A 15,299-nucleotide genomic window follows, 5' to 3' on the forward strand; every position below is an offset into this window, starting at 1 on the left:
AGAAGCCTCCTCGAATAAGAGTGACCCCAGACATCTGCTCTTCCCAGATAATCAGTATTACCGTAAAGAGTTAGAAAGTAAGAGTGGGGGGAAAAAAAAAAGGTTTCATGAAAAACATTTCAACAAAAAATTCAAGTACTTTATTCATCTATCCAAATGTGTGTACTTCATTTTCATTAGTATACATCACCATTCTTTCTGCCTTTAGTATACTTCACTATTCTTTCTGCCTTTGTTCTTCGGTAAATGTTCATTCTTTGTACTTCTATATTTTTTAGAAAATGTTTCGATCCTTGATGGTTACCCGTAACCTCCAAGTCTCTGTGAATGAGAGAGACCAGGAGCCCAATGGTGTACTGTTAGACAATGGGATGTAAGCACACGTGTATAAGTATTATACTAACAAGGGTGGGTTGCAAAATTTGCAACCGCCATCTAAGCCTGCGGTACTTTAACCGTCCCTGCTCAGTGTCCTCTTAGGGAGCAGACATCACAAGGTTCGGATAGTGTAAGTTGCAGGCAGCCACCACCTTATTCCTCTGTGCCACCTCCCCCTTCCTCCTTCTGTCCCCATTTGTGTCTCCTTCAGCCCCCCTGTGCCTCCTATCTCCATGTACCTCCTCCTATCCCCCTGCCTCCCTCTGTCCCTCTATGCCTCCTTCAGGCCCCCTGTACCTCCTTCTGTTCCCCTGTGCATCCTTCTGTCCTCCTTTGTGCCTCCTTCTGTCCCTCTTTCAGTCACCCTCTGCCTCCTTCTGTCCCCTTGTGTGGCTCCTGTCCCTCCTTCAGCGCCCCTTTTTGCCTCCATCTGTCTCCCTGTGTGACTCCTGTCCTCTTGTACCTCCTTCTGTACCATTGTGCTACCTCTGCCCACCTGTGCATCCCTTTGTCCCACTGTGCCTAGGCCCTTTCTGTCCCAAGCTGAGGCACAGCACTGGTGGGCACTCAGCTTTTGCTGCACTAAAGGTGACACTGGATGATACAGGAGTTTTTGCCTGGAGTGACAAAAAGGCTAGAAATGGCCAATACTACTAAATTTCAGGTGCTCACATTAGTAACCAAATGTTCTACAGGCACTTGTATTGGCCTGAGGAAGTGGGCCAAGTCCCATGACACATGGTGTCTACCGTCCATGAACAAACATTTGTTTTTCCATTAATGGTTTTTCCTTCTGAGAAGGTAAGAAATTATGCTTCTCATATATATAACATCTAGTATTATCATATCTTTAAGGACGCCTCCACCAGTGTTTTTTCTATATTTTTTGACTCCTTGGTTTCTTCTGCAACCCTTCTGACTTCATCTTTATGTTTCTTCTTCTTGTAAGTTGCCTGCAGCATACTACACGTCAACTATCCTCACCACTATCATGATCAGGAGCTCAGAGGGGCTTCCAAGTGGCTGGCCAGTTCTCTGAGGAGTGCAACGATTGGGGATGAATATGGAAACATGGCTCCTGGAATACAGAACCTCAATGTTTACCTCAGCCACTCACCTGCTGTTTAGGAGATTGTGACAGCAATAAACTGAGGGAATATGCAGTCCCTTGGTTTAGTAAATTACATACTAAGATTTTAATGGATTATGTATCTGGGTTATAAGGATCAGGAGAAAAAAAAAGTTAAACACTGAATTGCCACATGCTGTACGAAATATATACTGTATGCATTTTTTTAGGCAGGGGACACACTTGTCTTTCGGTTTTCTGCGCGCATTTTTCTGCATGTGTTTACTGCTCTGCATCTGTTTACTGCTCTGCATCTGTTTACTGCTCTGCATCTGTTTACTGCTCTGCATCGGTTTACTGCTCTGCATCGGTTTACTGCTCTGCATCGGTTTACTGCTCTGCATCGGTTTACTGCTCTGCATCGGTTTACTGCTCTGCATCGGTTTACTGCTCTGCATCGGTTTACTGCTCTGCATCGGTTTACTGCTCTGCATCGGTTTACTGCTCTGCATCGGTTTACTGCTCTGCATCGGTTTACTGCTCTGCATCGGTTTACTGCTCTGCATCGGTTTACTGCTCTGCATCGGTTTACTGCTCTGCATCGGTTTACTGCTCTGCATCGGTTTACTGCTCTGCATCGGTTTACTGCTCTGCATCGGTTTACTGCTCTGCATCGGTTTACTGCTCTGCATCGGTTTACTGCTCTGCATCGGTTTACTAATCTGCATCTGTTTACTAATCTGCATCTGTTTACTAATCTGCATCGGTTTACTAATCTGCATCGGTTTACTAATCTGCATCGGTTTACTGCTCTGCATCGGTTTACTGCTCTGCATCGGTTTACTGCTCTGCATCGGTTTACTGCTCTGCATCGGTTTACTGCTCTGCATCGGTTTACTGCTCTGCATCGGTTTACTGCTCTGCATCGGTTTACTGCTCTGCATCGGTTTACTGCTCTGCATCGGTTTACTGCTCTGCATCGGTTTACTGCTCTGCATCGGTTTACTGCTCTGCATCGGTTTACTGCTCTGCATCGGTTTACTGCTCTGCATCGGTTTACTGCTCTGCATCGGTTTACTGCTCTGCATCGGTTTACTGCTCTGCATCGGTTTACTGCTCTGCATCTGTTTACTGCTCTGCATCTGTTTACTGCTCTGCATCTGTTTACTAATCTGCATCTGTTTACTAATCTGCATCTGTTTACTAATCTGCATCTGTTTACTAATCTGCATCTGTTTACTGCTCTGCATCTGTTTACTGCTCTGCATCTGTTTACTGCTCTGCATCTGTTTACTGCTCTGCATCTGTTTACTGCTCTGCATCTGTTTACTGCTCTGCATCTGTTTACTGCTCTGCATCTGTTTACTGCTCTGCATCTGTTTACTGCTCTGCATCTGTTTACTGCTCTGCATCTGTTTACTGCTCTGCATCTGTTTACTGCTCTGCATCTGTTTTCTGGTGTGTGTGTGTGTGTGGTGTGTGGTGTGTGGTGTGTGTGGTGTGTGTGTGTGTGGTGTGTGTGTGTGTGTGTGTGTGTGTGTGTGTGTGTGTGTGTGTGTAAAAATGCATGCTTTTTTCACAGCGGCTAATGTAATTGATACAGAAAACTGACAAAATGTGCAGAATTATCCTGCAGGGTGTCAATGTGTTTTTTGACATGCAGAAAAAAAACTAAGTGTGAACTAGCCCATTGATTAACATGAGCTCGAAACTAAAACAGTCAAGTGTGTTCCCTGCCTTAGACATAATTTTATTGGTGGACCCGGTTTACCTCTGTCTGACACTTCCCACATTAGTTACAGTAAACATGCTACTGATATAGGCCTAGCGGAGTCAGTACTTTACAGGAAAGGGACCAACGGGGAAAATAGCTGTAAGTGAATATAGATGAAAGCAAACCAGAAATGACCAAGAAAGGTGGAGATAAATCGTTTGTTTTACTTTCTAACATACAGCCTCAGAAAAATAATTTACAAGTAGAAGCTCGTACATTGTAGTTCCATAATTTAACACCTGTAGTAACAGAACTGATTGAAAAAAAACTTTTGGAGGTTCCCATTTCTTGATCCATTATATTTTGTGCTTCTGCGAGGTGTGCGTGTGGCTAGTCAAGACAGAATGTATAAAAAGGAGTGCTTTATTCTCTTATTTAATGATCTGAGGCATGTCACTCCAGGCCTGGGATTTCTTTTTAGCCAGCTCCATCCAAGACGGTGCCTCAGAACCCGAGAGAGTTTGTCGCTTGTATGGTACCTTTTCTTCTTTATCTGTCAGCAGGGATAGCGGTGTACCTGTAAATGGCAAATAGTGATATTAATGTTATGTACTACCAAACAGGCCACATGCACCAAAGCCAAACAGCCAATTTTTTTTTCTACATTAGTTTATTTATTTATTTATTTACAAAAATGAAAGTGCTGCAATTTCCATTATTTACAGTGAACGTGTATCCTATAATATCCCTGTCCATGTGTGCCTGGTGCGTAAGTGCGGCACATAGGCATGGGCGGGCTTTTGGCAGCACTTGTAGAAGGGCGTAGGGCACACATGTGGGTCACTGCCATGCAGGCATTGCGGGGGGCGCGGCCGTTGCCTAGTGCCATTAAAACGGTGGGCTCTTTAGCTAGTGCTGCAATAAAAGTACAATCCATCTACACCAGGACTGGAACTGTCCAGACTGAGTGCGGTAAAAAACTCCATAGGTAGGAGCTGCATAACAGAATACTTGGATATACATACTCCAAGGATGCCTAGATTATTCGTTTCTAATGATCTGAGGTTTCTACAACTCTCAAATAGCTGAGGCCTAAATTGTATGAGGCTTTAAATGTTAGTAGGCCAATCTTCAAAAAAAAAAAAAAAAATCTCCATTTTATGGTTAACCAGTGAAGGAAGGAAAGAATTGGTGTTACCTTTCAGTAGTAGGAATGTTTAGTTAGCAGACTGGAAACCACATTCTATGCTAGCTGTATGAATTGCAGATTCTTGTGTAGAAGGCCTATGTAGAGGGCACTGCAAAAGTCTAGCCATGACATAATGAAAGTGTGAACTAGACTTGACATAATGAAAGTGTGAACTAGACTTTATCAGACTAGAATTAGAAATCTTGTGGGATGAGTTATTTAGGAAAGGTTTGCTATTGGCTTAAATGCAAGCATAAAGGACATTTCTTCACTAAATTCAGGGTAGTTTTACTAACCCAACACTGCCAAAAGAATCTTTCTTGGCAGTTTTCCCAGCTGGTTGACTGAAAAATTGTTAATTATTCTTACTCTATATATAGCGCTGACATCTTCTGCAGTGCTTTACTGAGTACCGGTACGTGGACATTTTACCAAACGGCGGAACTCACATCTAGTCCATACTGAAGTAATAGTCTAACATCCCTACCATAAATTTGAAGGTGTTAATAGACTGTTGTGCCCTGAGGAAACCCAAGTAAACACTGGAAGAACATATAAACGCTATACAGTGTCCTGGCTCAGATTTAAACCAGGGACACTAGCACTGCAAGGCAGGAGTGCTATCATTTAACTCCACAAATCGTAAGCATTAGTTCTGCGGGATGGCGCTTCTATTTTCAGTTTGTAATTTTTCTGAGCTTGGATAAGAAAACCACACAGACTAATATTAATTGTAAAAGTAAAATACCCCAAAACATCAGGCTTTCAGTGTATTTTGTCTGCATCTTTATAGGAAAATCTTTTTATGACTATAAGGAAATCAAAATACATTGGAATATTATAATTGTGTCTTTTGCAAAAAGTCATGAGTTGCAAAGTAGCCAGGGAGCTCTAACACTAAGCTGGCAACCGGCAATGCAAAGATCATATTATATACTATGCCTACACAATCCCTCATTCACTCACACCCACTCACTGATTTACTCATGCACAAAAGGAAAAACCTCTCAGTGTAAATTAATCTCCCTTTCTAGGCAGTGTGTTATCATAATTTTGCAGATCTTCCTAATAAGTGCAATATGTACTGTGTTTCTTTACAGTTCAAAACAGCATCTACTACTTGCTTTGTGGCATCCCATGCAAGCAGAATAAGACAACCTGTTTGAGAGTGCAGGAAAAAGGAGGCTGGATAGAAAGAAAGAGGTACCATATATACTAGACTGAGTCAAGAAATTGTAGACTGACAGTATAAATTCGCCTTATACTCAAGTCAATTCTAAATTTGTCCCCCTATAGCTGGGATTGGGGGGGAGGAGACACCACTTTCTCCCTCCCTTTCCGCAGCGCAGTGTTCTGTAAATATCCGCCCTCCATTGTGGTCAGTGTTGTAGAATAAAATATCACCCGCAGCCCCCCCCCCCCCCCCCCCCCCCCGAGAGGCAGCAGGCCAGTGTACCTCCATTCAAGAAATCCAACACCAGGCGTAGAGTTCTATCACCTCTCACATGCTGGTCTGCATATTAGTGTAGCTCGGACTCACACAACTTTGGTGGCCGGAAGACCAGCGTGTGGCAGAGATAGGACGCTGTGGATTCATGAATGGAGGCTTCTGGCAGGGCTGTGAATATGATTATACATAATAAGGTATGCTGGCTGCTGCAGCTCGCAGATCGGGTGGGGGAGGGGGTTGCAGGTAATATTTTACTTTACTTTACAACAGTGGCCACAACAGAGGTGGGTGGGGGACAGTTACAATCACAGGTCACAATATTAGGCGGGGGGATGTTTAATCAGGTCACTGGCCACAATGGAGGGAGGAGGGGGGATAGTCACAATTGACTGGCCACAATGCAGGGGGAGGAGAGTGTATAATTCACAACACTGGCCACAATAGGCACACTGATAGGGTGAGCAGGGGGATGCAGATACTGGACACACTGAAAGGGGAACCAGGAGGACACAGACACTGGCAACAATGATTGGAAGCAAGGGCACAGTTTAGAGCGTTAAAAGCTGCACGTAAGGGTCCTCAAGGAGTTTATGGCTGCACTTGGGGGCAAGGAGGGGTTAATGGCTACAATACTTTATGCAGCCATTAACCCCTCATGGTTCCCAAGTGCAGCTATTAACTTTGCTGGATAGACATACTTGAATCATTAAAAAATTTCAGCATAAGAGGGTCAAATATTGGGATCGACTTATACTCGAGACTGACTTATATTCAAGTATATACGGTAAGTAATTCCTGTACAATTCTCTAGTCTTCAGTATTATGTAAACAGATCTCATACCAGGGTTGTAAATTGTATATCGAACCTTTCAGTCTCGATCTCCACCTGCTGGCTTCACAATGTACATTTGAAATATTCAGGGGTAATATTGTTACTACATTTACACCATTAAAACATGTAAAAATCATCTTACTCTGAAAAATAGTAAATAGAAATGTGAAAAATACTACATCCCTTAAAAGTGGGAGTATACTCCTAAAAATACAATTTTAGAAACTACTCTTAGTTACATAAAAGAACATTTGAAAGCATTTCCACATATCCCGTGTGTAAAAACCTTTATTTTCCTGTAGAGAACAGGAGAAGCTTGCTCATCATAAATATAAGCATTCCAGATGATACTCTCTGAGGCATGTGTTTTCACTCTTCCTGCTTCATCTGCTGCTGAAGTCAAGCTGTTGCCAGGGCAATGTGCCTGTTCAGCAAAGGAAGGGGGGCAGAGTGAAGACACATTCCTTTACATTAAATGATTACATTTGCCTTTGCCAATGACAATAGATAAGCAAGCTTCTCCTGCACTCTGCAGGGAAAATAAAAGTTTACACACAGGGAATGTGTGGGCATGCTTTCAAATGTTCTTTTATGTAACAGAGCAGTTACTGAAATGTTAGTTTTGGTCCCACTATAACTAAATTGTAAGAAAAGTGTGGTTAGTGGGTTCTGTTCTTTACACAGAAAAACATTCATTAAAGAAGCTCTCTCTCACCAGGTACAATATGTGGCAATGTGTTCGCCCGTTGTCTTGGTTCTACCATTTCAGATTTTGTTTCTTGCCCATGTTTTTCTGTAGTAGCTGCATCTGCTGCCGGTGGGATTTTGTTCTGGCTTTGCTCAATTTGCTGCTTCAAAGGAACCTTGAATACAATGTGAAAAAACTGTTTTAGTACTGAACAATGTACAGTGATTCCCATACCAGCCTCAATAAAAGCAACACACCTTCAAGGTATTATGTTGAAGGCTAAAATAACCTGGGTGCTAGCCATGGGATTGTGCTTTATCTGCAGTTTGTGTGCAACTAGACATCTCTCATTATGTTTTTAGCATTGCACAGTGTTTGAAATAAAACACTGATCAATTCAGAATACATGCATCAGAATACATGAAAACCAACAAAAGAACACAAACAAATGCACCTTCCCATGGCTGATTATCAAGGTGGTTACAAGAGAAATTGTGCAAACGTGGTAACAGTTAGTGAAATAGGCATCAGCTGACAAATCCCATAAGTGCAAGTAGCGAATTAGCAAAGCCTGAAAATTTGTACCATTTACAAAGTAAACTCATCATGCTTGGTCAATTAGCCTGTAATGGTGTTCCCCTCTAAATTATCCAAATAAATTGCACGTATAAACTTTAATGCTAGAAGATGTGTTTTATGTTTTTATTTATCTTTGCCAAAGAGAGTTACCAAAAGTTTCATCACTGAGAATGGTTCTCGCGTTGAATTTTGCTTCTGCAATGATATTTTCAATAGAGTTTTACAAAAGTTACCTCTGTTCGGTCTTTGTTCTGTCTTTCCGCTTCTTGCCTTGGGGTTTTTTGTTCATAGATGGGGTGTTTTTCCTTAAAGCTCAGCTGCTTCTGCCTTGCCATGGACATCCAGGAGGGCTGTTGCCCTTTGCCTTCCACTCCCTTACCAGGGTCCTCTGCTGTTACTGGTGCTTTTGATTTCTCTGATAAGAACAAAGCCAACATTTAACAGTGATAATGCACTGCATTAACCTTTTATGTTACCATTTATGTACTGTTATTTATTTCCTGCAATTGTACAGGAAAACAATGGAATGGGTGGCATGATGGCAAAGTGGTTAGCACTGGAGCACCAGATTTACAGAGGTTTGCCAAAGTATTCGGCCCTGTTGAAGTTTTCCATATTTTGTCATATTACTGTCACACACACACGAATCAATTTTATTGGAATTCCACATGGAAGACCAACACAAAGTGGTGTACACGTGAGAAGTGGAACAAAAATCATACATGATTCCAAACATTTTTTTACAAATAAATAACTGCAAAGTGGGGTGTGCGTAATTATTCAGCCCCCTTTGGTCTGAGTGCAGTCAGTTGCCCATAGACATTGCCTGAAGAGTGCTAATGACTAAATAGAGTGCACCTATGTGTAAGCTAATGTCAGTACAAATACAGCTGCTTTGTGACGGCCTCAGAGGTTATCTAAGAGAATATTGGGAGCTACAACACCATGAAGTCCAAAGAACACACAAGACAGGTCAGGGATCAAGTTATTGAGAAATTTAAAGCACGCTTAGGCTACAAAAAGATTTCCAAAGCCTTGAACATCCCACGGAGCACTCTTTAAGCAATCATTCAGAAATAGAAGGCGAATGTCACAACTGTAAACCTACCAATACAAGGCCGTCCACTTAAACTCACAGGCCGAACAAGGAGAGCGCTGATCAGAAATGCAGCGCAGATGCCCATGGTGACTCTGGATGAGCTGCAGAGATCTACAGCTCAGGTGGGGGAATCTGTCCATAGGACAGCTATTAGTCGTGCACTGCACAAAGTTGGCCTTTATGGAAGAGTGGCAAGAAGAAAGCCATTGTTAACAGAAAAGCATAAGTCCCGTTTGCAGTTTGCCACAAGCCGTGTGGGGGACACAGCAATCATGTGGAAGAAGGTGCTCTGGTCAGATGAGACCAAAATTGAGCTTTTTGGCCAAAATGCAAAACGTTATGTGTGGTGGAAAACTAACACTGCGCATCACTCTGAACACACCATCCCCACTGTCAAATATGGTGGTGGCAGCATCATGCACTGGGGGTGCTTCTCTTCAGCAGGGACAGGGAAGCTGATCAGAGTTGATGGGAAGATGGAGAGAGACAAATACAGGGCAATCTTGGAAGAAAACCTCTTGCAGTCTGCAAAAGACTTGAGACTGGGGCGGAGGTTCACCTTCCAGCAGGACAACGACCCTAAACATAAAGCCAGGGCAACAATGGAATGGTTTAAAACAAAACATATCCATGTGTTAGAATGGCCCAGTCAAAGTCCAGATCTAAATCCAATCGAGAATCTGTGGCAAGATCTGAAAACTGCTGTTCAAACGTTGTCCATCTAATCTGACTGAGCTAGAGCTGTTTTGCAAAGAAGAATGGGCAAGGATTTCAGTCTCTAGATGTGCAAAGCTGGCAGAGACATACCCTAAAAGACTGGCAGCTGTAATTGCAGCAAAAGGTGGTTCTACAAAGTATTGACTCAGGGGGCTGAATAATTACGCACACCCCACTTTGCAGTTTTGTTTTTTTTAAATGTTTGGAATGATGTATGATTTTCGATCCACTTCTCACGTGTACACCACTTTGTATTGGTCTTTCATGTGGAATTCCAATAAAATTGATTCATGTTTGTGGCAGTAATATGACAAAATGTGGAACACTTCAAGGGGGCTGAATACTTTTGCAAACCACTGTAGATACCAGCCAGAACATTATCACATGTATATGCTTCCCAAACTTGCATGGGTTTCAATACACAACCCACACTTCACTGGTTAGGTTATTTGCTTCACCACAAAACTGGACCTACTGTGGTAGGATTGTGATTTTTAATGCTAAACCATTGACAAATATGAACTATTCAGTGTTCTCAGAGTAGTGCTGCAAAAATGTTTCAGCACTTTATAAATATCTACAGTTATAAGCTGATAAAGAAATGCTGCTAGCAGCATCCATTTTCTTTAAGCTCCATCACACAACTCTATGTATTCCCGCAAGCCTTGCCTGTATTTATACACTCGAAGGGATCATTCCGGATAGGGCGTATTTGAATGCCTACAGTCCCTATCTCGTATGGTAACCGCATCACCCGAAGCCAGCTCTATAGTTCCGGCACGCACGGGAGTTCAAGAACAATCCCAGCTTCAAGGAGGAGGAAAGGACGTCAGATGGTAAGTATGGGGGGAGGTTTTTCCCTGCACTGACACCAATGAACTAAGCAGCACACAAACGGCAAAGCAGCCACATTAAAAAGGGACAAAGCAGCACACAAACGGGGGACAAAGCAGCCACAGAGAGGTGGAACAAAACAGCCACAGAAACGGGGACAAAGCAGCACACAAAGCAGCAACAGAAAGGGGGGACAAAGTAGCAACAGAAAGTTGGGACAAAGCAGCCACAACAATGGGGGACAAAGCAGCACGCTAACAGACAAAGCAGCAACAGAAAGTGGGGAGAAAGCAGCCACAGCAATGGGGGACAAAGCGGCACACAAATGGACAATGCAGCCACAGAAAGGGGGGACAATGCAGCCACAGAAAGGGGGGACAAAGCAGCACACAAACAAGGGAGACATTGCAGCCAACCAAACAGGGGGGACCAAGCAGCTACAGAAATGGGGGCCACACTTGTTAACAAGGGCACATGGGAGCTAACAAGTGGGATAAAGGGGGCCAAGCCTGTTAAGGGGGACATAGCGTGCCACACTAATAAAGAGGGCACAGGTGCCATACTATAGAGAGGACAAGAGTCTCCGCCCACTTTTGCCGCCGGCCCGACACTTGAAAACACTGGAGGGGAGAGGCAGGAAGGGGAGCACGAAGGTGAGGGAAGGGGGGGGGGGGGGGGGAGACGTCCGCCCTTCCCCGCTGTCCCCATAGCTCGCCTTCTCTGCGCTGCTCCCCTCCTGCTGAGGGCACACCTGGCTAGCTGGGGACATATACCCCTGCCTACATATACTGGGGACATATCCCACTGGCTATATACACTGGGCACATATCCCACTGGCTATATATACTGGGCACATATACCCCTGGCTACATATACTGGGCACATATACCCCTGGCTACATATACTGGGCACATATACCCCTGGCTACATATACTGGGCACATATACCCCTGGCTACATATACTGGGCACATATACCCCTGGCTACATATACCCCTGGCTACATATACTGAGCACATATACCCCTGGCTACATATACTGGGCACATATCCCACTGGCTACATATACTGGCACATATACCTCTGCCTATATATACTGGGCACATATCCCACTGGCTATATATACTGGGCACATATACCCCTGGCTACATATACTAGGCACATATACCCCTGGCTACATATACTAGGCACATATACCCCTGGCTACATATACTAGGCAACTATACCTCTGGCTACATATACTGGGGACTACTATACTCATGGCTACTTATACTGGGGACACCTATAGGCCTGGCTACCTATGCTGGGGGTACCTATTTTGGGGGAACTGCTGCATTTTGTTGAACCGCTGTTATGTATTTTGGGTAACAGCTGCCAGATTATGTGTATGTTAGGGGAACGGCTGCTGCCAGATTACGTGTATTTTGGGGAACTGCTGCCATATTGTGTATGTTTGGGGGACCACTGCTGCCAGATATGTATTTTGGGTGTTGCGTGTATTTTGGGTGTTCCGCTGCCAGGTTTCGCGTATTTTGGGGAACTGCTTCCAAATTATGCGTATGTTGGGGGAACTGCTGCTGCCACATTGTCTATTTTGGGGTAACCACTGCCATAGTATCTGTATTTTGGAGGAACTTCTACCAGATTATGTGTCTTTTTGGTGAAATGCTGTCAGATTACATCTATTTTTGGGGGATACACTACGGCAGAGCTCAAACTTCCTCGGCAGACCTTTTACATCACTGCTACGGTCATGTATATTTGGCCCCACCCATGACCACGCCCACGGTATGCTTGACCACGCCCATTTTTTTGGCGCGGCGCATGGATTTTCCAAGTGAGTCCACTCTCTTCTTTTCCCAGGACTAGACCCCTGCTGGGGGCACCTAATTTGGGGTAACTGCTGTCAGATTAACTATATTTGGGGAACCGCAGCTGCCATATTAATTGTATTTTGGGAAACAGCTGCCAAAGTAAGTGTATTTTTGGGGAACCCCTTCCAGATTGTGTATGTTGGGGGAACCGCTGCTTCCAGATTACATCTATTTTGGGCAGGGGCGTAGCAATAGGGGGTGCAGAGGTAGCGACCGCATCGGGGCCCTTGAGCCAGAGGGGCCCTCCCTCAACTTTAGTATTAGCTCTCTATTGGTCCTGTGCTCATAATAATCACTTCTATAGAGACTTTGAATAGTGGTAAACATTAACAAGCTGTTTCCCATCCCCTTCTTGCACCTCTGACACTGTAGTTGCCATTGGCAGGTTTTGGGGCGCTGTATCAATGGTTATGTATAGATTGCTTGGGGGGCCCCATTGTGAAACTTGCATCGGGACCCACAGCTCTGTAGCTACGCCACTGATGGGGGAATGACTGCCTTATTATCTGTGAGTGCTGTACACAATTCTGTTTACTAACTGTTGTAAGAGAGCCCGAGGTGGGCTCAATTAAAAAAAAAAAAAAAAAAAAGTAGGCTACCTGATTCGGGGGGTGGAGAGGATCAGATAGCCGCAAAAAACGCTGCCCCCCGCTGCTCCTGTGGGCCGCACTGGCCCACTTTCACTTTTGTGACCTGTAGGTCGCGACGCTGAAAGAAGAGATTCTGCGTCTCTCGCAGCATGCAGGGAGCGGCAGGGGGTGCGGCCAGGGAGAGAGAGCTGTCCAATGGCAGCACTAGAAACCCTGCAGGAATGCCCCTGGTGGTTGTTTTGAGCAGGGCTGTGGAGTCGGAATTGGAGTCTGAGTCGAGGAGTTGGAGTAATTTTGGGCACCCAGAGTCGGAGTCGCATGATTTTTGTACAAAATCCACAGCCCTGTTAAGTATTAGGCTAAGGAGTCGGAGTCGAGGAGTCGGAGTCTGAGCAATTTTGGGTACCCGGAGTTGGAGCCGGAGTCGTGGTTTCAGAAACTGAGGAGTAGGAAGATTTTTGTGCAGACTCCACAGCCCTGGTTTTGAGCAGGGAATCCTTCTCCCTGTGTTTACCTCCAAGATAGCGACAAACATGGTCGCTAATCTCGGGGAGCTATAGTGCGGCAGGGGGGGAGGTCATAGAGCGGTGGTGTGGGGACACAGAGGCATGTCATGAGGCAGAGAACATGCCTCTGTGTCCCATGCCCCCATCTCCCCACCTCAGGTTCTCTTTAAAGAGGAGCTGTCAGCCATACCATCTCAGAAAAAAAAATCACATATATTAGTAGTTAAATACTTGCTCTACTTACATAACAGATGTATTGTACTGTCCACATTTTGATTTCAGTGAATTTCATATAGTAAATAAAGAGAATTTTGTTCCGGTCATTTGCCATCTTGGATTCCATCTGATTGAAGCCAATCCGGATATGATTTCCTCCCTTACTCTTCTCCCCTTTCTGATTCTGTATGCATTGCCAGCCCACCTCTCAGTCTTCAGACACTCCCACCCAGCTCTATAGTAGGAAGTGCATTTTCATAAATCATCATTTTGACCAATCAGAGAGGAACAGAGGTGTGGGAGGGGAAAATGGGAGGGAAAGAAAAATTGGCTTCAGCCAATCAGGCTGCATTAGTTGCATCTGAGGGAAATAACTAATGAAGGGGAGGAAAGTATAGAAGAAAAATATAGCATGCACTGCAATTTTTTTTGTTCAGCAAATGTACCAAATAAGAGCCAGAAGACCTGGGGAACGATACTCTATTTGAAAAGAAAAGTAAGATTGATTTTGAACTTTTGGATTGCCTAGTAAGCAACCTTTTTACTTATTTAACAGATAAAAATAGAGAATTGAGTTTGGATTTTATACCTGACAGTTACTCTTTAAAAAAAATAAAATAAAAGTATGTAAAAACCAAAATAAAAAAAACATTGTTTATGCTAAATTTCGAAATCCAAAGCTGTCCGAAAGTAAATCATTATTTTACGTTTTCCGATGTATAAGGCATGACTCGACTTACAATCAATGAAACTTACAAATTCCTAGCGCATAACCAGTTTGTTAATAGGGGAACACCTATATATACAGTGGGATGCGAAAGTTTGGGCAACGTTGTTAATCGCCATGAATTTCCTGTATAAATCGTTGGTTGTTACGATAAAAAAGTCAGTTAAATATATCATATAGGAGACACACAGTAATATTTGAGAAGTGAAATGAAGTTTATTGATTTACAGAAAGTGTGCAATAATTGTTTAAATAAAATTAGGCAGGTGCATAAATTTGGGCACCAAAAAAATAAATCAATATTTAGTCGATCCTCCTTTTGCAGAAATTACAGCCTCTAAACGCTTCCTGTAGATTCCAATGAGTCTGGATTCTGGTTGAAGGTATTTTGGACCATTCTTCTTTACAAAACCTCTCTAGTTCATTCAGGTTTGTGCCGAAATGGTTGAACGATGCACAGTGACTCCATCTGCAGCAAGATGATGTTGTAGGTCTTTGGTGCTGGTCTGTGGGTTGACTGTTCTCACCATTCGTCACTTCTGTTTATCCGAGATTTTTCTTCGTCTGCCACTTCGAGCCTAAACTTGAACTAAGCTTTCTGTATCCTTCCTCTAAACCTTGATGGTGAACAATCTTTGTCTTCAGATCATTTGAGAGTTGTTTTGAGACCCCCATGTTGCTACTCTACAGAGAAAAAGAGGTAAACTTACAATTGACCCTCTTAAATACTATTTCTTATAATTGGATTTACCTGTGTATGTAGGACAGGGGTCACTGAGCTTACCAAGCCAATTTGAGTTCCAATAATTAGTTTCAAAGGTTTTGCAATCAAAATGACAA

At 43.5% G+C, this 15,299-nt stretch overlaps 1 protein-coding gene across 2 annotated transcripts in view; it reads right to left on the bottom strand.

Annotated features, from left to right (window-relative positions):
* Positions 1-3,365: 3,365 nt before the first annotated feature.
* CRACDL (CRACD like) overlaps positions 3,366-15,299 on the bottom strand; it is a 101,278-nt gene continuing 89,344 nt past the window's right edge. The window contains exons 9-11 of one of the 2 annotated variants that reach the window (XM_068268186.1): positions 8,133-8,314; positions 7,348-7,495; positions 3,366-3,738 (exon numbers count right to left, since the gene is read on the bottom strand). In XM_068268186.1, coding sequence (XP_068124287.1) covers positions 3,593-3,738; positions 7,348-7,495; positions 8,133-8,314 — 476 coding nt within the window. In that variant the 3' untranslated portion in view covers positions 3,366-3,592. Of the gene's footprint in view, positions 3,739-7,347; positions 7,496-8,132; positions 8,315-14,894; positions 15,144-15,299 lie in introns of those variants that run through there. The other variant, XM_068268187.1, reaches the window with a different exon arrangement.

The sequence above is a fragment of the Hyperolius riggenbachi genome, chromosome 2 (assembly GCF_040937935.1).
Source record: "Hyperolius riggenbachi isolate aHypRig1 chromosome 2, aHypRig1.pri, whole genome shotgun sequence".
NCBI classification, from domain to species: domain Eukaryota; kingdom Metazoa; phylum Chordata; class Amphibia; order Anura; family Hyperoliidae; genus Hyperolius; species Hyperolius riggenbachi.